The sequence below is a fragment of the Tinamus guttatus genome, unplaced genomic scaffold (assembly GCF_059628265.1).
Source record: "Tinamus guttatus ecotype Peru unplaced genomic scaffold, ASM5962826v1 Tinamus_guttatus_pri_ptg000240l, whole genome shotgun sequence".
NCBI classification, from domain to species: Eukaryota; Metazoa; Chordata; class Aves; order Tinamiformes; family Tinamidae; genus Tinamus; species Tinamus guttatus.
Genome location: NW_028288774.1, coordinates 4,245,554 through 4,267,603, shown reverse-complemented (window position 1 = coordinate 4,267,603; position 22,050 = coordinate 4,245,554). Strand labels below are relative to the sequence as shown.

At 40.7% G+C, this 22,050-nt stretch overlaps 2 protein-coding genes across 4 annotated transcripts in view; one reads left to right on the top strand and one right to left on the bottom strand.

The window, feature by feature from the left end:
• CAT (catalase) overlaps positions 1 to 22,050 on the top strand; it is a 139,521-nt gene that overhangs the window by 26,923 nt on the left and 90,548 nt on the right. The gene's annotated exons all lie outside the window — the stretch shown is intronic.
• Positions 5,079 to 15,650, bottom strand: ELF5 (E74 like ETS transcription factor 5). 3 transcript variants are annotated; one of them, XM_088525934.1, is made up of 6 exons: positions 15,527 to 15,650; positions 10,079 to 10,312; positions 8,413 to 8,463; positions 6,843 to 6,989; positions 5,755 to 5,950; positions 5,079 to 5,175 (listed from the first exon to the last, which is right to left on the bottom strand). In XM_088525934.1, the coding sequence occupies exons 1-6, from the start codon at positions 15,648 to 15,650 to the stop codon at positions 5,079 to 5,081; spliced, it is 849 nt and encodes a 282-aa protein (XP_088382060.1). The 3 variants fall into 3 exon arrangements, with proteins under 3 accessions (XP_088382060.1, XP_088382061.1, XP_088382062.1); XM_088525935.1 differs by having other exon boundaries at positions 6,843 to 6,911; XM_088525936.1 differs by lacking the exons at positions 8,413 to 8,463; positions 10,079 to 10,312 and having other exon boundaries at positions 6,843 to 6,911.

Genomic DNA, 22,050 nt, shown 5'->3' with positions numbered 1-22,050 from the left:
ATGCTTGTGCAAAAGTCCATTCAGCTTGCTGAAAACCAAGGTACAGGTCTCAGATTTAAAATGAGGAGTAGAATCTCCTTGTGGTTTTGCTATCTGGTCGGAAGGCCTGGCATGGGGCTGGCACCCCTCTCTCTTCCTGGATCTGCTGTAGCATGGAGGGCTTGTGGGGAAAGAATAGCCAAGAGTGTATCTGGAGTGGAGAAATGAAATTCCTGCCTGTTCTGGTGCTTTACTAGTGCAGATGAAAACTTCTGTCCTGTTTGCCAGACCTGTATTCAGTCTCTTTGGGATAAAAAGTGCTGCTGAGGCTAAGAATTGCCCCTAAAGTGAACACTTCATCTATCATAGGACTTCACTGGCTGAAAACCCTGTTTTGTTTTGACACCTTTTGAACCTTTAGTAGGCATAATGCTTTGCTTAGATAAGAAATTATTCTTTGGAGAACTGACACTGTGAAACTGTCACTCTAACTTCAGTATTCATTCCAAATTAAATCTTCTTTAGAAAGTCTTGGTTTTAACAGTTTAATATTGTAGGAGGTGGCCATGCATATTCACAAAGTCTATAGTTATTATTGCCTTGCTTACTAAAATTAAATCAAAAGAAAAGGAATAATGTTTTACTGAGAGGGTTTTATTTTGTATTTAATGAGCATTGTGGAATGTGGAGTAAGTATTAAGGAATGCGTTTTAAAATAATCCTTCCAAATTCTACTGTAACTTAGCTTAGAGATGAATTCATGTTATTTTATCAGGTAACTAGAACATGTGCACATTTTGCACCTCGTATCTGCAAGACGTCAGTCCAGCCTTTCTAAGGGTGCTGTTCAAGATCAGAGTGCTCAAGGTGCTGTCTTTAAGTAAATCTTCAATGACCCTACTGAATAGAGTGAAAGTCTAAACTATTTTTTTTTAACTTGCAGCAGTAATATACAATGCCTGTACTTAAATTTGCAACAGAAAGTAGCAGACTAGGAACCCTGGGCAGGGCTCTATTTTGCTAAGATTTGCCAGAGCAGGATGGCAAACCTGCTGTGAGGGCTGAGGATCTTCCCCATCAGCACTGGTCAGTGCCCTGGCTTGTTGCACAGACATCCCATTTGGATTTGTGTCGATTCCTGAGATTTTAGCAAAGGTTTATGTTTAATATTTAAACATCATTTAGGAACCTTGCTAAGCTGTTCGCATACCATAGTCCTTGGCCTCCTAATAGGATGCTATGGCCTCCCAAATTTCCACGAGAAGCATGTGGATCAGTCATTCCTCAATGACAAAATCACACTCCTCCAGGCATTCCATAAAAGGTAAAAATAATTAGCTTGAAGTCCTTGCTCCAGTTAGTGACGTGTATGCCTGTTTTTTTCCGAAGTGCTGGAACAGATTAAGGCACTCTTCTGGCATCTGGGTTCAACTCTTGCATCAAACCTTGCAAGGTGAGGTTTGAATGCAGACCTTATTGAAGAGTGTCAAATTCTGTTGTTACGCAGTATAGCCAGGTTTTTTATTGAAAAGAAATGCTTCTTTGTGAGAGAATTCCAGACAATGAGAATACTTTGGTGCACAATTACATACTTTATGAAAGAATCATAATCCTTTCCAGTCCTTGTCCCTCACCTATAGATCTGGGTGCTTTCTAGCAGCTGAGAATGGTAGTGCATACGTGTTGGGATGAGAGACATGGTGTTTTTTCTTTGAGCGCATTAGGATAATGTAATGAGACTAAACTTAATTCTTTCAGCAAAAAACATTTTATTCAATCTGCTTTAAGATGGGAAAAGTGGTCACTTGACCTGGCACTTTCAATGTTAACAATCAAACAGCTTCCATAGTGCAGACATTTAGAATCTTTATTCTATGTATTCAGTGCATAGGAATGTAACATATAAGCAATGAAGCCGTAAAATTTCCTGCAGTGCTTTAGTCTTAGAAATAAGAGTGTCTGCTCTGGGAGGATTGTATTAAATTGCTTTGCTCTTTGTAAACTGCATTTATGAGCATGGGGGAATTGTCGAACAACCTCCGTGCCTGGCTAAAATCATGTGCAGATCTGGTTGGAATAAATTATCCTAGCTCCATTAGAGTCACAACACTATAACAATTTATACTAGTTGACCCTTTTTAAAACTCTTTCAGATTTTTATCAGATACTTCTCAACTACTCAAACAAACCGCTCCCAAACTGTTTTATGGTGCGTGCTCCGTTAGCAATATCTGAAATAACTTTGTGCTGGCTCAATCATGTTTGTTCACAGACTGCAGGAAGCAGCACACACCCAGGGCTTCTTGGAACGCCACCCTTGTGCCACCTGCTTTCTGGGGCCCAGCTGCTGTGACCCCGGACGGACCCTGCCCTGAGCCATCCCGAGCACCCTGTCCGTCTAGGTGGCCACTCAAGGAGAAGATAGAGATGAAGGATCTTTTTTTTTCCCCCTCTGGGGAAAATTATTCTGAATAGACTTATCTTTTGCAGGAATGTCTTCTGTACTTCCATTTCTACAGTAAAAAACAAAAACAAAACAAAACAAAAAAAACAAAAGCCAGCTATATTAAGATTTGAATCAGCATCTTCTAAGATCTTCTAAGATCTAAGGTTTTGGAACACTTACCCTCCTTCTGTGCTTTACAGAACTGGTAGTGCAGAGATGTGTATTAACTGTCAGAGTCAGCCCCTAGTGTACTGCATAAGGAGACTACTAAAAAGAGTGCTCCCTAATCTATATAAATTAGGGTGATCTATTCATTAGTGCAGCTAACTCTCTTAGAATCAAGTATTTGCAGAAGAAAAAAAACACCAAAAAGAGCTCTACAGAAGCACTTCTGCCTTTGGCTTATAGACATTTGTTTATAAAAGTGCATGGTTCCTGTGGGTTCCTCCAATGTAAGTTAGGAAAATATGGATTAACAGAAGTCACATCTTGCATATTAAATATTCACATTGTTTACAGATTGCAGCTGTCTGGAAACTATACAAATCCAAATAAAGATATCTTAGTCATTCACATTCTGAAAACACATTTACAGTAAATCTACATATCTGTGCTTTAGAGATCTTGGTTTGCAGAGTTTTTTGGCTTGGCATAGGTTCAGTTGAAATGTGGGTTATCTGGGTGGGTTGTGTCTCTGATGATGCCTGAACATTATCAGACTAGGAAATACAAGGTGGTTGCTGCTAGTTTCAAGATTTTGTAAGTTTGAGTATTTTTAGGTCAAAACTGAGTATTTGTACTGTATCTAAAATTTGTGCACTTTGGGTAGCAAATTATTATTTGAAAGTGTTAACTGCAGCTATCTAGGTTGTTTTATTGGATTTGGCGTCCTTGTTCTGGCTGTGATTTTTTTTGTTTCTTTTCTTTCAGCAAAGTCAGTATTGATTAGTAGGAAAAAGGCAGCTGCATTAACTTTAGAACATTATTTGTAGTCTGTCCTTTATATCATGTTCCTATCCCTGCTGGGATTATCTCCCAGCTGGAATGTCTGTAGCTGTTAGGTGGATAAAGGCAAACAAATGTTTGAAAAAAGGAGCAGGAGGAGTTGTTCCAAAAGGATGTGTCTAACCTTTGGAAAAAAGATAATCTCTACTCTCATTTCTGGGTTCTAAAGTCAATAGCAAACATCCTTTGTCCTGGTCATTGCCCACTGATCCTGTGTAGTATGGTACTAACCCAAAGGCACTTGGTAGAAAATACAGCTGCTATGAAAAACATTGCTGTGATGTAGTAATTGCAAGATGTAGACTTCTAGTGTTAGTGGAAAAAAGGAGCTTGATGCTTAAGTGACATTATATGGAAGAATGTGCTGCAGAGCTGTCCATTGGAAAGCAAGACCAGAGCCCCACACAGACTGCACATCACTGGAGCTGGTGGATTTGCAGCTGTCATTTAAGTTCTTTATATGGGAGAAGAATTTTTTAAAAAACTATAGAACAGCTATGGTGATTTCAAAAACCACACTTGCATACTCATACAGCACCTTTCATTCTAACCAACTTCTTGTAAGACTGATGCATTTAGCAGTGGAGGCACTTACCACACACATTAATTTTAATAGTGTATATGCCACTATACGCCCTAGGCTGCTTTGAAGGATTCAACCAAAGTTTGTATATAAAAATCCTTCCAGCTTTTGCTCTATAAAAACTTCTTCGCAAATATTCATTTGCATTTTAAAATTAATCTGCCTCAGCAAATGCTTGTACCCTTTCCAGAACTGCTTCTTCTGAATGCGAGTGACTTCAATTTACCTTCATGAAGGTTAGTAGAAGGCAAATGCGGGCTTCCATGCATAAGAATTTGTAGAAAACAAACCTTGGATTTTACAAAAGTGAGTATTTGCCCTCAAAATTCTATATGATAAAATTTATATTCATTCTGCCAAATAAGAAATTGATATCATGCAGTCTGTCACAACCCACCAGCCTATCACAAAGAACACTGATTAACTGCAGCTAACTCTTTTTAGATGCCAGAATATAGCTAGTACATTTGTATTAATATTGCTGCATAGGTGGAGTTAGTAGTTAAATGAGGTAACTGCCTGATAGAATTCAGAAAATAATTTTATTTCTGTATAACTAGGTTGACTACGGGGCACATTAAATCCAGGCCAGTACAGGGGTCCAGACTGCTCATTTTGGTCAGCATGGTGGTTTCTACTGTTTCTGAGAAATGTAATGGTCAGGAGTAGAGTGGATCAGAAATGTGGTTTTTCTAATCAAAGGAAAAGTCTCCACAGAATCTTTTGTAAATGCCAGCTCAATGAGAAGATCTTGCATACTGGTCAGTGCTCGTACCGCTAGAGAGAGAGATTTAAGATGCGCCTGTTGGTTGTAATCTCTTGAACAGCAGCAAAGATATCCCTACGGGCTTATTTAGAGGCAGGGCTTGGCAGAAGGAGAGGAGGAGTTGCTGACCCCCGGATTCGAGTGCTGTTTTTGTCGCTGGGGCCGGTCTGTCGGCGCAGACTGCGGTGCGGCCCTGCAGCCGGCGTGAGGCGAGGACGCGCTCCCGTAGGCGCCCGCTGCGGCCGCGCTGCTCCGGCTGCGGCAGCTCCTGTGCTGAGGCCGAAACGCCGGCCGCGGGCTCACAGCTTGTTCTCCTGCCACCCGTGGGCGTTCTTTCCAAACTTGTACACCAGCCTTCGGTCCACTCTTTCCAAAATTCCGGTTTTATAATAGTATCTGCATTTGAAAATGAAAGAGGAGAGAAAAATGTAGCAGTAGAAGTCATGTTACAGGAATTCTTTGTGTGGACTTCATGATAGGAAAACACACGAGACAGTGTTACTTCTAGGAAGAGAGTTCCTTTTCATTAAATTTCTATTGTGGCAGTAGAAAGCTTTAAATTTTCCCCAGGGCCTTTGGAGAATGTCTTTCACTATTTCAAAAAGATACATTCTCTTGTCTTTGGCTAGTTGTGTGGGGTTTTTTTTGTCTTTTTTTGTCTTTTTTTTTCTTTCAAAGATTACCACAAATCAGAAGGAAGTGCTAGTGTCACTACTAGAGCATGAAAATAAATGGAGTCATTTTGCAAGAGTGGTAGTACGAGTTGTCTGCTGAGTTACAGCTCCGTGTCGCTTGGCATCGAGCTCCAAGATGCTATTTGAGAGCAAAGCAGACCAGGCCCTGTCAGGTCCTATAGAAATAAACTGGAAGAAAATACCAAAAAACTTCCAATCTAAGTTTTCAAGATATCCTTAACAAATGGATGCTATAGCACAAATCACTCCAAATGAGGGGCATTTCTACCTGTTAACTCACCGGAGAGCTCTGCTCAATTTTTCATATGTCATTCTGTCGTTTTTTTTCCTTTGTCCCCACATCTTTGCCAGAGCTTCTGATTTAACAACCCGAAAAATGCCTTGTCCCCTGTCCTCCCATTCGAGGATGCCGCTGTTTTCATCAGGAGAAAGGAGAAGGTCTCTTACGAATTCCCACAAATGAGAACTCTGCAGATCTTGAACAGGAAGAAGACAGGTATTAAACAGAAACAGCTATCATAACAAAATACTATGGCAGAATTATACTTTACGGTATGTTTTCTCACCAGGTAGTCAGTCTCATTAACTGATTCCATTATATTAATTTTAAAATTTTAGCGCATTACTCCTATATAGATGAACTCAAATTACTTGCTTCAGGAAAAAAATAAATCAGAACTTTGCAAACACAGCTGATGCTGGAATCTGCTTTTTGCTCCAGAAACTACCAAGTTTTACAGTCTTGCTGAGTTCATTGTCTCCTTCACAGGCTCAATTCCACCAGTCACCAAAAACTTCCCAGGCTATCTAACTAGAAATTTTTGTAGTAATTTTCAAATTCCTTTAAAATGTTGTGAATTAAAGATTGTAACAAACATTAACTGAAAATGAGACAATAGGATGAGAATTTGCACTGCCTGTTTCCCAGCATTGCTAGATGCTTCTCTATTGCTTTGGCTTAGTTCAGAGTCCTGCCAGAGCCCTAGGTGTGCCATGGATGAGGTGCAGGGGATTTGGGGAATGTTGAATCACACCATTGACCTCAAGTGTTTGAAAATCATGACCATGGATGTCCTGAGATAAACTTAAGAATAATCAAAATGTAACAATATCTGTGATTTCTTATTTGTCTGTTTTTAAATTATTTTTAATTTATGCTTTCAAAAGTACTTTAAAAATGCAGGCAGGTCAAGACTCAAGATAAAATCCTAAGGGCTAGCCGCATTTAAAAGCCAAACCTCAGCTAAATATCCTTTATTTGTGGTGTCATTAAACTTCGTTTTGATAATCCCATGGATCTTGGAAATCTGGAGCAACATGGCTCATGTAATCTTCCTAACCCCAGTTCTGAGTTTGATATGTACTTACTTGTTCTACCATGACTGTGGCATTCCTGCCCGTTGATGCCACCTGCCTTGGTGCATGCCTTATCTGCGGCTGGCCCTGAACTGCAGAACAACGTGAGGAGAGAAGGAGGTGCTCCGGAGGCTGCTGGCAGCTTGCTCAAGAGGTCACCTATTCAAAGACCATGCAACATTAAGTCAAAGAGGGTATGTGAGCCACGGACTTTATCTCTTTAATAAAGCTCTAGCACAAAGGTAAACGCAAGTAAATAATTAACACATGATTGTGTGGCTTGCAGCACAGTAAAATACATGTCATTTTTTGTTAATGTTCTGTTAAAAATGTTTGGATTCTTTAGGCTTATGGAGTTTGGACTGCGGTGTGCATCCATATGGTATGCCCCTGTGATGTGCAGTCTGGAGATTCCTACCTCCTATAAAAAATATTATCTGCTGAGTACATGATTAGTGAGAAAGGTGCAATCCTGTGAGAAGATTAGGCAGTGAAGACCCATGGATTTACTTCACTGGATAAATAGGCTAAAAATGGCAAAGTGGCAGGACTTTTGTGAAGATGGGCCAGTTTTACATTGTTATATGCCGTTGTTGTTATATGCCTTTGTGTTTGTGACCTCCAGGAATTTATTTTGGTGCACATGAAACCATAATAAGCACTATAAAGTGAAAGCAACTCAGTAAGTACAGGCAAGGAACTCTGACACTAATGGGGTCATGCTTTTAGGTATGAGTGTCTCACAGTGTGTACAGAGCCTGCTGCTGGCCCGAAAGAACATCAGCCAGAGTTTGAGAGGGGCAGTGCCACATCTCCAACCAGCAGAAAGCCACTACCTTGGAATAGGCTGTTTTTAACTGCTGTTCTGGGCAGTCTGTCATGTCAATGGATTTGTTCAGCCTTCTTTTACAAACAGAAGGATTTGACCAAGGGCATAGCCCATGTTGCTTAAATCTTCCCGTGGGCCACTAGTAAATCTAGCCACAAACCCTAGCTTCACAAACCGATGGGGAGTTATTAGATTAGTAGAGGTGGTGATAGCCAGAACTGACAGATTACAGAATATTCTGAATTTACTTAGAGGTAGTCAGGCACCCGCTTTCTTTCTTGTTACCCGCATCCTTAGCAAATAAGCAGCCAACTTGGCTGACTTTTTGTTTAGGATATAGGGTTTGCTGCTATGCGGTATCCTACTGCTGTGCCACCTTCCTCCAAATTTCAAAGTATTCCCATGGGAATGAAGTCATGCTTCTACCTTCTGGGAATGCCTGCACTAAAGGACAAGCTCTGCTTAGTGCTTTGCTCCTCAGTGAAAATGCAAAGCTCTGGGATCCTGCTTTCCTTCAAAATACCCATTCAGAAATGTTGGGATCTCTGCTAATCTTTGCTTTTTTATGTATCTTTTTGCTAATCTGTGCATACTGCAGGGATTTCAGTAAAAGCATTAGAGTTGGAAGCAAAGGGCTTAGATTTTTTTTTTCATTTGTAGAAATCTGCTGAACTGCTGAATGTTTCTGATCTTTAAATGAACTGTGTGTCTCCTGTTGAATGGAGCTTATTGAGCACAAGTGTGTTTACTTACCGCTCTTGATAGATGGCTTTGTTTCTCCTGCATCAGTAAAGAAGGAGATGCCTGTGGGGGAAAAGACATACCAGTGTTCAGTTCTTTTCTTCACAAGCTGTAAAATGACTTCTCAACTGAAATTTAAAGCACAATTCTGCCCTATTCCATGAGTGCTTGTGAATATAGTTAAAAAAAAAGTTAGAGAAAATGCAGAATATAGAACCGTGAAAATGGTTTTCAGTTCATTTGCTACAAAAGTGATTTGTCATTACATCTGTTTTTTTTTTTTTTAATTTTTTTTCTCCTACTCCAAGCTTCCTTTCCCTCTGGTCCCTTTTCATTTTGATTTTGCTGTCAACTTCATTGAATTTTTTCCACTTCCTAAGAAGTCCTTCCTCATTCGACTCTTCTCTCCTTTAAAACTACTCCTTCAGTCTTCCCTGCCTCCTTTCCCCAACTAGAGATCATCTCTGCTGAAAATCAGATGTTCACTTGTCTTCCCCAGATTCACCTTTGTAAAGGGGTCATTGCATTCACAGCACACAAACGCATTGCACAAACAAGGGACTTAAGGGACTACGTTCAAGGAACTTAATTCATGTTGCAGAGTCTAGCACACAAGACTGGAAAAATGCTGGAATTAAACCTGCCTGTGTGGCCATTTGCTTCAGTACGATAAGGTAAAGCCTTGCATTAATGAGCACATATTGCTCCTGTATGTGGTGACCCAGTGGCTGCTGGTGATGAGGAGCCATCACTGGTGTCAGCTCCCTGTGGTTCTCCAGGGTCTGTATAAGCAGTGAGGGAGCACTGACCTGCTTATACCATTCCTCCTTTTCCAGAAGCCCTGTGGCAACTCCAGTGTGTTAAATACTCCACGAAGCAAGAGCATGTTTGAGTTGAGGGGTTCAAGCAGCTACAATGCTCCTTAGTTTCTCTTTTAGGGAATGAGGAAATGCCCTGAACTTCCTTGTTTAGTGGAAATGCTTTTGCTCATATCATCACAACAGACCCTCAGGAAATTGTCCTTGATTGACACTATTAAGCTGTGTGGCAAGCAGCGAATATAGTAAAAGCCTATCTTTTAACAATAATTTTAATTTTGTTTCATTTAGACAAAGCCAGCAACAGCTTAAAAGTCTTTTAAAGCTGAATTCATTTTAAATAAAGATAGATCTTCAAAGTCAATGTTGAAAATAATGGAGTTTGCATTCAAGAATTTCATTGAACTGCACTGATGATAACCCATTGAACAAAACTCCTTGTTCACTTTCTGAGAAGCAGAGAAAACTCTTTGAGAAGCAGAGAAAACTCTTTTTTTTTTTTTTTTTGTTGAATTAAATTAGCTATGAATTGTATCTTTCTACATGCAGTCAGGATATAAATCTGCTCTGGATTTTGCAAGCCGACAGGTTCGATAGGCAGGAGGAGCGGTCCTGGAGTGGCTCCCAGAGCTGCGCCTGGCCTGCCTGCTTGTGGCCCGTGAGGCCCAAAGCCTCAATGACCTTGGCTTTGCCTGCCCTGTTCCTCAGTGCAGCATCTAGGTGCTCTCTGTGTCTCAACTTCCATCAGTGTGCCCACGGTTGTAAATCCCACTTTTTTTTTTTTTTTTTTTTTTGCTAACATGAATTTCACACAGAATTGCAAGACTTCTTGTTTTGCATTTGATCTCTGGAACACTAACCGTGCATCCTGATATTCTGTAAGATGAAATACAAGTATTCACCACAAGTGCCTGCAGCATCTAGGAACTCCTCTTGTGTCATGTTGCACAGCTGTAGGCCGTTGATATTAAAGCGGGAAAAGGAAATGCAGTTGGCATCCAGTTTGTATTGGTCACAGCAAAACTGTAACCATTCACAGACATTGTGCTTATTCCAGTACTCTGGGTGAACGGATGTCCAGAAAGGATCGGAATCTGCAATATATTTGACAAGAAAGAGGAACATTGCCATGCAAAACTCATTGTATGCATCATTCGAATAAGCATTTTTCAAGCAAAGCTAACCCCTCTTCCTTATCCCGATTGCCAGCTTCCTTCCTGATTCCTTTAAGAGACATGTCCTGCTTCTTGCATTTTGCTGCAAACTTTTGTCGCAACTAAGGTTGAAAAGAGTTGCCCTTTCTGTATCCATTTAGATCAATCTTAGAGAAAACGGAATGTAGGTTTGCTTCTTGTATTCATTAGTTTTATAATTCATTACACAATTTGCTGCTTTTACTTTAGGCTGCTAAGAAAGACTAGTAATTTCTCTCAGATGGGTTTCTTAAGCAGCTCCAGAAATTCTAGGCTTGAACAACTATTGCTTTAATAGCTTTAGAAATGCTGGATTGTTTTTTGAGTATTTTGTCTCTATTACTTATTATATCCCTAGAGTGGCCCCAGTAACACTAAATAGCAATGGAAAAGCAACCAAGTATCATGTGAATGAGGCCAAGGAAAGTAAGGAAATACAGAAATCACAAATAGTTTAGTTTATTTTTACATCTCATATTTGAATTACATTTCACAATTTCTTAGTCCTTATTTATTATTTCACCTTCAAATGAATCTGCTGATTTGAGGCACTGCTGATACAAAATTGTAATTCAAAATAGGCTATGATAGAACTGCAAGCAAAGTGAACTGTACCTGTCATTTGTCTAGACAGTCAGTTCAGAGTGCAAATGATGCAAATATTCTGGATGAGTTTCCACAGTAAAATTAATTCAAAGGGTTTCAAATTGTGGTAGAATAGCTGAAATATGGATCTTGCATCTTACATGGGCTTCTCAAAATAATTAATACTTCTAATTAGAAGTGCCAAAAGTTTACAGGGGAATTTGTGGTTGCTTTCATGAATCATTCCCATGCTATAAATATCTTAATCCGTATGCACATACAGAATTAATGTAATACTTAATACTTTGTTTTAAACCCTGAAATGCTACTGTGACATCCTAGAAAAGCGAAGGGGTGGGCAGAAGATCTGGGTCTGGCTTTTGGGCCCCATTGCTTGAGGATATTTGAATCTGAGATTTTATTCAGGTCCTCATTTAAAAGGCAAATCGTCTGAACTTGACTTTGGATCGGCTTCCGTGAGTGCTGCGAGCCGCGCGCACCTGGCTGGGTCGGAGGCTGCAGGCTTCCTTGCGGGAGAATGGGAGCGCTGGAAGCACCAGGATCACAGGGCTTCTGCCAGGAAAAAAAAATCTCTAAAATCAGGCACAGTCTATGGGAATCCCAGCATTAGAGGTGACTCAAGAAAAGCAGAAGCCTGAATCAATCTCTCTCTGGACCAAGCATGCTTTTCAGCTTGTACCAGCAGCCAACCGCCCCCTTTGGAAAACTGGAACATCATCTATATCCTCAGCTGGGCAGATTTACAGGCAGAGGGGCCTCCCTCTGGGGCAGGCATGAATCCAGCCCTGTGTCCCCCGTGCTGCTCCACTGACTGAGCCCAGACCCTTCTGCATTTTTTGTGTGCTTCGCTGCTGAGTGACAAGGTCACAGCTTTATTTTTCCTCTCTAGAAGAGTGCTTTATTGCTGTTTTTTCTGTCTTAAGGCAACATAGGAGGCAAGCAAAGCTGTTTATTCTGCCATCCCACAGCTACAGTGAATACCTTTGAAAGGCTTTGGCCGTTGGTCCTGAAACTTGGGCTTGACTGTGATGAATATCAGCTGGCTGGCAATGATAAGTGCCACAGCAAGTTTCTTTCATGGAACTGCTCTCTTCTGGACTAGTTTCTCTGTTTGCCTTGGCTTTGGAACATATTTTTGGATTTTTTTTTTTTTGGATATTCCAGGGTCCCATAAAGTGCCAATGTATATATAATGAGTGTTCAAAAGGTCTGGCATATGCATGGGCTCTTGTCTTTCATTTTTTATACTAGACCTTAGCTTTCAGGAGAGCTTTCCCTTCTCCTAGGTGGTGAATGGGATCAAAGTATTATGCCATGTATCCAGCTCTCAGGAAATGCCACTGGTTGACTTCATTTTCCAGGATTGTTTTATCCATAGGCCTGATTTACACCGATCTAGCTGAGGCTGCACTGCTGAGGAGAGGGCAGCCTTGCAGGGGATGCTGCGGTGGTGACGAGCAGGGCTGTGGAAGGCAGTAGGTGTCAAGCAGGTTTGGGAGCACAGGCCAAACGGCAGCTGACTGGATTTTCCTCGGATGCACTGATTTCTGCACGACACATGCAGGCAAGCTCATGTAGCCTCTGGGCTGACCAGCACTGCTGTCAACCAGAACAAAACCTGGGGGACACATCAGAGGCTGCTTATATGTAGCCCAGTTTTAATTTAGGCCAGACAGATCACTCCTACGTATTTTGGTCTGTTTCTGTTAGGTGGAAAGGATATATTTCATTTAAGCCTAATGTTTTAATTTGTGGAGCCAGGATTTCCATACATTTTCTGTATTACTTTCTTAGTGTTTTTCTCTTTTTCGTCTAGTGCTGGAAAATCAGGGTGAAAAATGAAAACGACACAATATTTCTAGTGTAACCTTTTTTTTTTTAAACTTTCAATTTGTATATAAAAAAAAAGATGCTCCAAAAATTTAAATCTTGCTATATTCTGATGTCCAGAAAATAAAAACAGTAAAATGACCATAAGTCATTTTCCATTTTGGAAATGCAAAATTCTGAAAATGGTTCCCATTTTACAAATAAAACCATAAGGCAGATTAAGTCTATTGTTCTTATAGGAACTTGAGAATTACTGTACTGTCCCAGAGGACCTTCTATGACAGCGTCCTGCCTCTGATTGGCTTTAAGGGAACCATTCCATATTTTAAGAGAAAACGCTTTAGGAACTTCTCAGGCTTTTGCATAAAAATGAGGGGACTTCCTAGCAAAGTTCTGGCAGGCAGGAGTGGAGTCCTGCAGTAGCCTGTGTATCGGTGGCCGTTCTCTGTCTCTTTCTAGGCAAGCTTTTCATCCCTTTTTCACGTATGTTTGAACTTGAGCTTAAGCTTAATTTCTAGCAAGTCCAAAACAGGCTTTTGAAATACATAATCGCAAGCTGATTACAGTGAGAAGAAGAAAGTATAGATTAAATGTTATTTTACTGATATACATTCATTTCTAGCTTCAAAATAAATTGCCTATATTTTTTTCTAGGACTTCTTAGGCAGTATAGGCAATACTGCAGCACTGAAGTAATAATTTTATTTAGGTCCTAGACATGGTAAGTGCATTCCTGGGCTGCTAAGGGAGGCAGGGAGGGAAGGAAGGAAGAAAGGAGGGCGGGAGGGTACAAAGAGAGGAAGGGAGGAAATGATAAGAATATTCATAGATTTTTATGAGGTTGATTTAAATTTGATTCAGGAGAGAAATTATTGGAACCTTTAAGGATTCCTGGAAGACCTAAGAAATTCAAAACTGAGCACTCATAGAAGACATGCGGAGGAGGAAACGTAGCTACTACCATGGTTGGAAAGGACTAAATACTTCCTCGGCTCAGCTTTGCTAAGCAGCAGTGAACTCTGACATGGTTGCTGCACAAAACTGTGAGTCTGGGAGCTCATGAAGCTTTGTACTTAGTTACAAGTGCAGTCTGAGTGAATTGCCAGAGCACACGTGCTGCTGGATGTCTGCAGAGATGCACAACCATGGAGTCACAGACCCACAACAAACAGACTGCAGGAATGTTGAAAATGGTCAACATGTCTGTAATGGATGGCTTTGCCTTTGGCAAATGCTGATCTCCTGATAGCAGAACTTCCCCTGAGATTATTTCAATTTCACTGAAATTTTATTTGGAAAGGTAAAAGAAGATTGAGTAACAAGGAAATCTATTATAAAAATCAAGGCCTAATTGGAAGAATTATTCTGACTGATCCAAAATTAACTTTAAATTGAATCATATTTGGTATTTGAAAATGCATTCTTAAAATTTGAAACCGAATACTTTCTATGATTTCTGTAACTTTAAATGAAATTTGGAATTCCAATCTAAAATGGAATGAAAACTGATGCTAAAACAGTAGGGTTTTTTTTTAAATAAAAATACAGTTCCTGCAGGGCTTTAAATACGGCCACTAAGCTGAAGCAAACAGCTTTTTTCTCTGCCTCCTATGTCACAGAAAGCATTGAATGAGCAGACCTATCAAGGCAGAAACAAAACACTAAGTCCTGGATGGTTGTGGATTAGCACCAGTAGAAGTCGTGTGGAAAGTTCTGTTCCTTATTACTCAAACTGTGCATTGGCAGGAGAGGACAATGAGACCAACAGTGTCCTCATTTGAAGGAACAAAAATAGCTTTGTAGGAGAAAAATGTTGCATGAAAACATAAATTCTGCCCAGTTGTCACCACAAGTCTGGCTCAGTGGTAGCAGTGGATTGTGCTACGTTTCTTTTTAGAGCCTGCTGAATGATTCAGTCTGAGTGCAGAGAGAAAGAATATCTGGACTGTTTAGGAATTCAAGACAATTGTTTTGAAGAGAAAGAATTTCTAATGAGAAATGCTTACTGATATTCCTGAACGGGGACCCGGCCTGGCAACAGGCGCTCTGAAGTGCAGGGTTTCCACGTGTGCTGTTGGAGAATTGTCAGCACATTCTCCACTGGGGAACAGCTTATTGCTCGTTACTGATGCACTTCTACAGCCACCGAGCTCTCCGATGGCTTTCAGAATCCTCATTCTCTGCCCATAAAGGTATATTTACCTGGTCATTGATATATATAGTTCAAAAGAGGTATTTAAGGTTATGTAAACCTACTGAATTAAATTACTTTTCCATTGAATAGCTACTGTTTCATAAGGTGGGAGTGATTTAAGTGATAGATCATGAGGTAAACAAAAGGAGTTGAGAGCCTACAATCCTAGGTGTCCTGCCCCTCTTGCTGAATCATTCTGTCATCTGGGAGTTCCTCCTTGGATTAGCCTTGCCAAATGAGGGGAAAACATCACCTAAATACAAACTAAAGTTGGTACTATTCTACGTGTGCCCCTTTATCTTGTATGTCTGGTTATATACTTTAAAATGTTAGTAAGACTAGAATGAAAGATGACTCTTGTCAGTGAGCTCAGCTGAGCTCCAAATCTACAGGCTCTTTGCTACATGGTTAGTCTATAACTCAATTAAATTAAAATCAGCCTTGAGTTTTTGACATTGCACATTCTTTTCAGTTTCTCTACATACCTGTCTGATGATCAAAGTTGGAATAATCATCTTCAGTTGTTCCAAATAACTCTGTCCAAGACGTCAGGGGGTCACAGACCATCGTGTTTGATAGAAATGTGCTGTGTGTGGCTGAATCCAGCATCACCTTAAAATATTAACATGTTACTTGGAGATGAGAGGATAATACTGAGAAGCTAAATTCTAGATCTGTGATGTACTGTAGCAAATAGTCATTTAAACTTCAACTAAAGTTAAGGATGGTCCTGAAAACTGCAGCGAAGGGACTAATAAATTCATCAAGAATGCATCCTATCAAGATCCGTATGTAACTTTGAAGTAAAAACGGTTGGAATGACATGTCCCTAGGATTTAATAATGCAATTTATGCATTTAAAAAATAAGTGAGGATTTTGAATTGCATTCTGCAGCAACTCAGAACTGCCAGAATTACTGCTGTTTTGACTTTCTAAATTGTTTATGAATAGACATGTCATTGAGCATAAGCTCATTCATGAGCTGCTTAGAAACATATGGTTGAGGTTAACATTATGGTTTAGTGAGATCACTGGTAAAATTTTATGATCAAGTCTCTGGACATATGAGAAAACATCGTCCTCACCATAAGGGTGCTCAACTTATCCATTAGACAGTGGTCACAGATTGCAACCACTCCAGAATGCAGAGAGTTTAACAAAGTCTGACTGAAAAATGCCTTTTCAAAAGAGATTAGAAATTGAGAGTTCAGGAGAAAAATTGGGAAACCATTTCAAAGCCTCGGGGAAGAAGGTTGTTGTACCGAAAGTGAAATGTCTAAAGAAGAAAGTAGATGAGAAGAGGTGATACTACAGGGAGGAAGCCACGTAGAGGAAAACAAGGTATTTAAGATAAACTAAAGTAGGTACAGAAATAAAGAATTTCTATCCATAGCTCTTTCTACACATATGCCACCTGCTTGCACACGCGTCTGCACACACATGCGCTTCTCAGGTATTTTTAGCTAAGATTCACAATGCCTTACCCTCCCATATGCAGTTTAGTAGAAATTATAGAGGTTTAGCAGACTTAAGGGAAAGAATTAAGTGAAATTTAAACCCAGAGTTCTCCGGGTTCTAGTTCACATCTACTTTCCTCTTTGGGAGAGACAGAAATCATTTTTTTGGACTAACTGTTGCCTGAATACAAACTCAATGGACTCCACTTGGGCATTCGCATTTCAGACTGCTCAAGCTAGTTTTGGCTCATGCAGACCTAAGCTACTCCTGCCTTTCATAACTAATTGCAGCCTGGGCAATTTCTAGCAGAAAGAAACTAGAGATAGTTAATAGGATAATAGGTCCTAATATCTGTAAGATATATATTTAGTCCAGTACGAAATATTTCAACGTCAAAAATTGTCCAGATACCTGCGTATAACAATAATAATAAAAAAAGAGGTGAAGGATTCAAAAGTTTTGTATGGCTAAATTACAGATTTGAAAGAAGCTCAGATCTTAATCTAGCTGATTATGCTGATGCAGAAACATTTGGGATATTTCTGAAATCCTATGACATACTGAAAATCACATGTAGGGCAAGGTAGTCTTTCAAAAGTATTGTATTTCCATCTAATCATATCCTTATGAAGGCAACATATGGGAATATAAACCATAAATCATTTAGCCTGATATTCAAATATCGGCATTGCTCCCAAAGGATTTAGTGTAAAATACTTTATATGTGTATATTGGTATAACTGTGCTTTTGGATGAGCACCATACTTTCTGTGAGCGATTCAGAATTTCACTGCATTCAAATGAAGTAATCCATATTAATCTGCCTAATCCTGTCTCAGCCTGTAAGACGATTACCAGAATTTAATATTAGAATTTGTGTTGCTCTCAATAGGATTTTTTTAATTCCTTCAGCTTAGTGGGCCACACAGAAAAAAAGGACCTAGTGTCTTATCTATTCACAATCAATTTAGAAAGTCAAAAACAGTGGCATTTTTATCAATTGCTGCAGAATGTAATGCAAATGTAAGTAAGCACAAAATGCTTATTTATTTATTTTTTCTAGTTGATTTGATACATAATTCTAACACTTGAATGAGATGTTGCTGGCTTGCTGTATACAGACATGCTGAAATGTACAGTATGAAGTAGAAATAAGTCAAGCATTCTCTCCCATAACTCAAATACTTCGAACTTGTTGTTCCAAGTTTCTCAGAGAAATACAGAAATTGAGATGTTATTGTGCTTATCACCTATACAAAGGAAAGTAACTGTTTCCCACAGAGCAAAAACATCTAGATGCAGTTTTGGCCCTCTTGAAATCTATGGAAATGTTTTCATAGATTTCAAGAGCAGAATTTCACTGCTCATTAATCACCAAGGGGTGGCAGGACAGAGACATGCAGAAGAGCGGCAGAAAAACTCGCTAAAGAGCAGTGAAGAAATGAGGACGAAACAGGAGCCTCTGCTGCCCAATTCCTTAAGGATGGGCCCTGCCCCTGGGGAGCAGAGGGTCCCTGTTCAGCACCTCTGAACAAGGCAGAGCTTTGCAGCATGTGTGCAGGGGCAGTGAGGGGAGCAGCCCGTCCGGAGTGCGCGCTGGCACCAGCTCGGGAGGCACAAATAACCTCCATGAGCCAATGGCCACTTGAAGAAACGGCCAGAATCACTCCCATGATAAGGGAAGTGCAATGTTTTCAGACTGAATGCCACCCGCCCCCCCCCACAAAATCCTACTTAGGTCAGTGAGAATATTTCCATCAGGAGAGAAAGAATTTCACTCTTTATTTCTGTTCTCTGGCAGCAGAAAACAGTTCTTGTCCCACAGTTTTACAAGTTTTAAGAGTTATTTTTTGCTAGAAATACAAATGCAAAACACAGAGGAAGATGAGTACAAGGAAAGTCTCTTTACAGTACAAATCATTTCTCATTTGACTTTTTTTAGTGTAGTGAAAAATATCATTTGGGAATAGTTACTGCTTAGATAAAAGAATATGCTACCTTGAAAGATCATAATTATGTCTCCATCTGGGTACGATTTAGCTGGAAAATTACAAAGCTGGTAGTATTTGCATCATTGCTAGTGGAGTGGTAATGACAGATTGCTAGATTTAGTGCCTTGTTTTTGAATTTTCATGATGAATTTTCCAAGGCTGAAAATAGACTTGCTCAAGGTGCCATGACACCTGGGAAGTTTTATGAAAGATGTTTGAACTCTGTTAGAAGCAATGCGGGGTCAGAAATGAGCCAAAACCATCAGATTTGGGGAGGGTTCAGAACTAGGCACATATTTGAGTTTGTAATTTACTGTGAGCAGAACTTATTTTTCTAAGCTGGGAAATTAATTTTGTGTGGTGGAAAGGCAGGCTGAGCCCCTGCTGTAGCCCCTCTCAGGCATGGGGCAAGGCATGGGACTGGGCTGCTGGGCTTGCTTCCCACGAAAGGCCTCAGTGGCAGACAAGAAAAGCCATTTGGGAAGGGAAAATCCTGCTTTATCTGTATATATATATGTATACATCTGTAAATATGTTGCTCCCACATAGAGCTATGTATGTTCCAGAAAATCATGTTAATTCTTAATAGGATTAGCAGAAGTAGTCTCTTTACAAATATTCTATGCAAACAGGATGTTGGTTTGGGTGACCTCAAATAATTTTTCACCATTAGCTAGTGCTGCTTATGTACACATATACATATCTGCTTAAATACACTTTGCGGGGAAAGAAAGGGGATGAGGCAGGCAGTTGTTTAAACAACAGGAGAGCTTTACGGTATTGCTTTTACTTGAACTGCTGCCGTGCTGGAAGGAGCAATTAATTAGCTGTCACCTTACAAACATTCTCTTTTAATTTAATGAGACAGGCTCATCTATTAAAACACATTTGCTGGAGTCCACGCATGCCTCCCCTACTAATTCATTAAACCAAAGTCAATTGATTATCACTGAGAAACCTGGTGGTGTACAAAAGAGAACGGCAGGCAGTGCATCAGCTGAGTGCCTGATAAATCGTCACAGCAAAACTGCTCTTGCAGCCTACAGCTCTTTTAAAAAAAGTGACTTTGATAAAGAAATGGAGCTTACGTGCGGGTGGGCGCTTACTCCTGGTGCAGCGGTTAAGTCCAGAAGAAGGTCGCGGCAGCACGGGGAAGCAGGAGGCTTTAGCGGCAGCACAGCCCGGTGCTTTGGAAATAAAGCCACCTGCAGGACTGTGATATAGGGAACACCTTACAGACAGGTTCGTTTGGTTTTTCAAGTTCTTATACACACCCCTTTTGATGACAGTGATAATATATAGTAAAACATAGCCCAGGGAATGGGGGAGAAACATTCTCAAGTGCAGAAAGTTTACCTTTATTCCTTACTATATTTTTCTCTTCCTCTAAAAAGCGTTGATTTACGTAAGCATGACTCTTGGGCCACCTTAAACAAGCGCAGTATCTTGAAGCACTTGAACTTTGGAGACTCTTTTTCCTTCACGGCCTTGGCATGTGAGAAGGGCTATCACATTTCTCCCAGGGCCCTCAACCCCGGGAAAGTGGCATTCTCACCATTCACATCTGGCAGAGACCGGGATGCAGAAAGGTGACCTGAAGCAAAATGCTTACGGTGATCGAGAAAGGACAGAGCTCCCCTGGTGTCGAGCTGTATCTCGGTCCAGTGCAACGCAGCGCCTCCGAGATCCACCAAAACACCGGCTGGGGTCCAGCCCTGATGCTGCTGCCTTTAGGACCTGAATGACTGTAGAGTGATGTGATTTTTTGCGAGGAGGGTGCTTGGTATTATTAAAAGCAACAGATCAAGGGAGAGAATTACCTGGAGAAAGCAAGAGCAGTGGTTCTTAATATAAATCAAGAAGGACTTTGACCAACCTGGACTAAAATATTTTTGTGTCCCAGAGCTCCACTTTAATTAGCATCCCCTCAATGATGTCTGCACCAATAGCAAGAGTTAAAGATTTAAGCTAAGGTGCTTCAATTCTCCCAGGAGATGCTATTTCTAACACTGAAAGTACCATAGCTTTATGAGTTTTAGATGTGCTTTGTATTAAGATTTTCCTTTCCTGAAACAAGCACAGAGGCACAAGTTTTGCAGAGTCCCTCTGGTTTAGTCCTCTGCTTTCCTTTTAATGCTTTTCTTCTCTCTCCTCCTGGTCATGGCATTTCTTTGGCCCATTGCGGTGGTGTCAGAATGTCTCACCAGCTTCAGAGCGCTCCTTTGCAGCGTGTGTCTTGCTGTGAGGTCAAGGAATGCTCTTGCATGGTGCGAGTGTGTGGAGAGGTGACTCAGGAGGAGCATCACCTTCCAGCTCCCAGCCCAGGGCAGGCCATGCCAAGACACACTGCTGAGCAGGCGGTGGGGCACCCAGGTGCACTGTCCTCACGAGGCATTTCGGAGCAGCACCTTGCCCCAGGACACCTGGAACTCTTTGGTTACACAAGAGGCCTGGCAGACAGGGCTGAGGCTTGGTCTGAGGGCTGCCATGCCCTGCAGAGCCTTTGCCCTGCATCGCCCCTCTGTCCTCCTGCGCAGCTTCTCTTTCCCACTTTTCCCTTCTCTATTCTTTCCCTGTTTTTTTTTTTCTTCCCACCATTTTTTCTACTTAATATATTCTCTCTCTCTCACCCTTATTTATTTCCCATTTCCTTCTCTGCTTATCTTCCTTCTGTCTTTTTCTTTCACCTTTCTCTCCTGAACTCAAAACGGCAGCGTGCTAGAGCAAGTTTCCTCCCAACAGGGAGAACACGTGCAAGCTGTGACAGCGAGGGCACCTTCATGGAAAGCCACATGGGTCACACCAAACCCTTCGAGCACAGAGCTAAGCAAGCAGCCTACAAATACACTTGTGCAACAGCTAGTCACTTTGTCCAGAGCAACGGGCTGGTTTCCTGTAATTTTGTATTGATAAGGCAGAACAGAGGGCTAGACCTCATCCTGACAGGAAGTTCTCAGTACCCTCGTAAACCTCAATAACTCTGTAAATAAGGAACAGAAGGTACTGTAGCAAATAATACAATGGATGTCAAAGACTTTGTACACATGGTGTGATTGGTACAGCTCAAAGAAATGAGTCACAGTAAAGACAATTTTATTTTCCTCCCCTTTCTCTCGTACTGAACTAAATATTTTTAAATTTCTCAATTTAAAATTCTCGGTTCTCAGCAAAAAAAGTCATCTCTTTTGACAGAGTGTTGTAGACATTCTTGCAGCTCAGAATTCACAAGGCAGCAATAGTGCACGCCACGTACCTTGTCTTGCTGAGCCCTGGTGCTCTGGGCATGAACCAAGACTTTGCAGGTTTATATAAGACTCACTGCACTCTTGAGAGAAGCAAGAAGAAGTTGTTATTGGATAAGCCCGTGACACCGTCTTCCTTTCACAGGTTTTAATATGTGCCACTCACAGTGCTCTGCAGACTGATCAGAGAAGTGTTGCTGATGAGCGGCAAGGGACGCTGTAGATGTCCACGTCAAGATGTTTCTGATTCAAATGCAGCTCGTATTTTGCCTGGGTAAAAAGAACTTTGTTCACAGTGTATTAAACTGTGTTCATCT

What these genes read in the sequence shown, in the direction of transcription:
- ELF5 (XM_088525934.1), bottom strand. Translation starts at nt 15,650, where the DNA reads ATGCTGGATTCAGCCACACACAGCACATTTCTATCAAACACGATGGTC. An exon ending in ACAGAATATCAGGATGCACG is followed by an intron (nt 8,464 to 10,078) that starts GTTAGTGTTCCA and finishes TTTCCCCCACAG; the next exon opens with GCATCTCCTTCTTTACTGAT. An exon ending in AAATTGAGCAGAGCTCTCCG is followed by an intron (nt 5,176 to 5,754) that starts GTGAGTTAACAG and finishes TTTCAAATGCAG; the next exon opens with ATACTATTATAAAACCGGAA.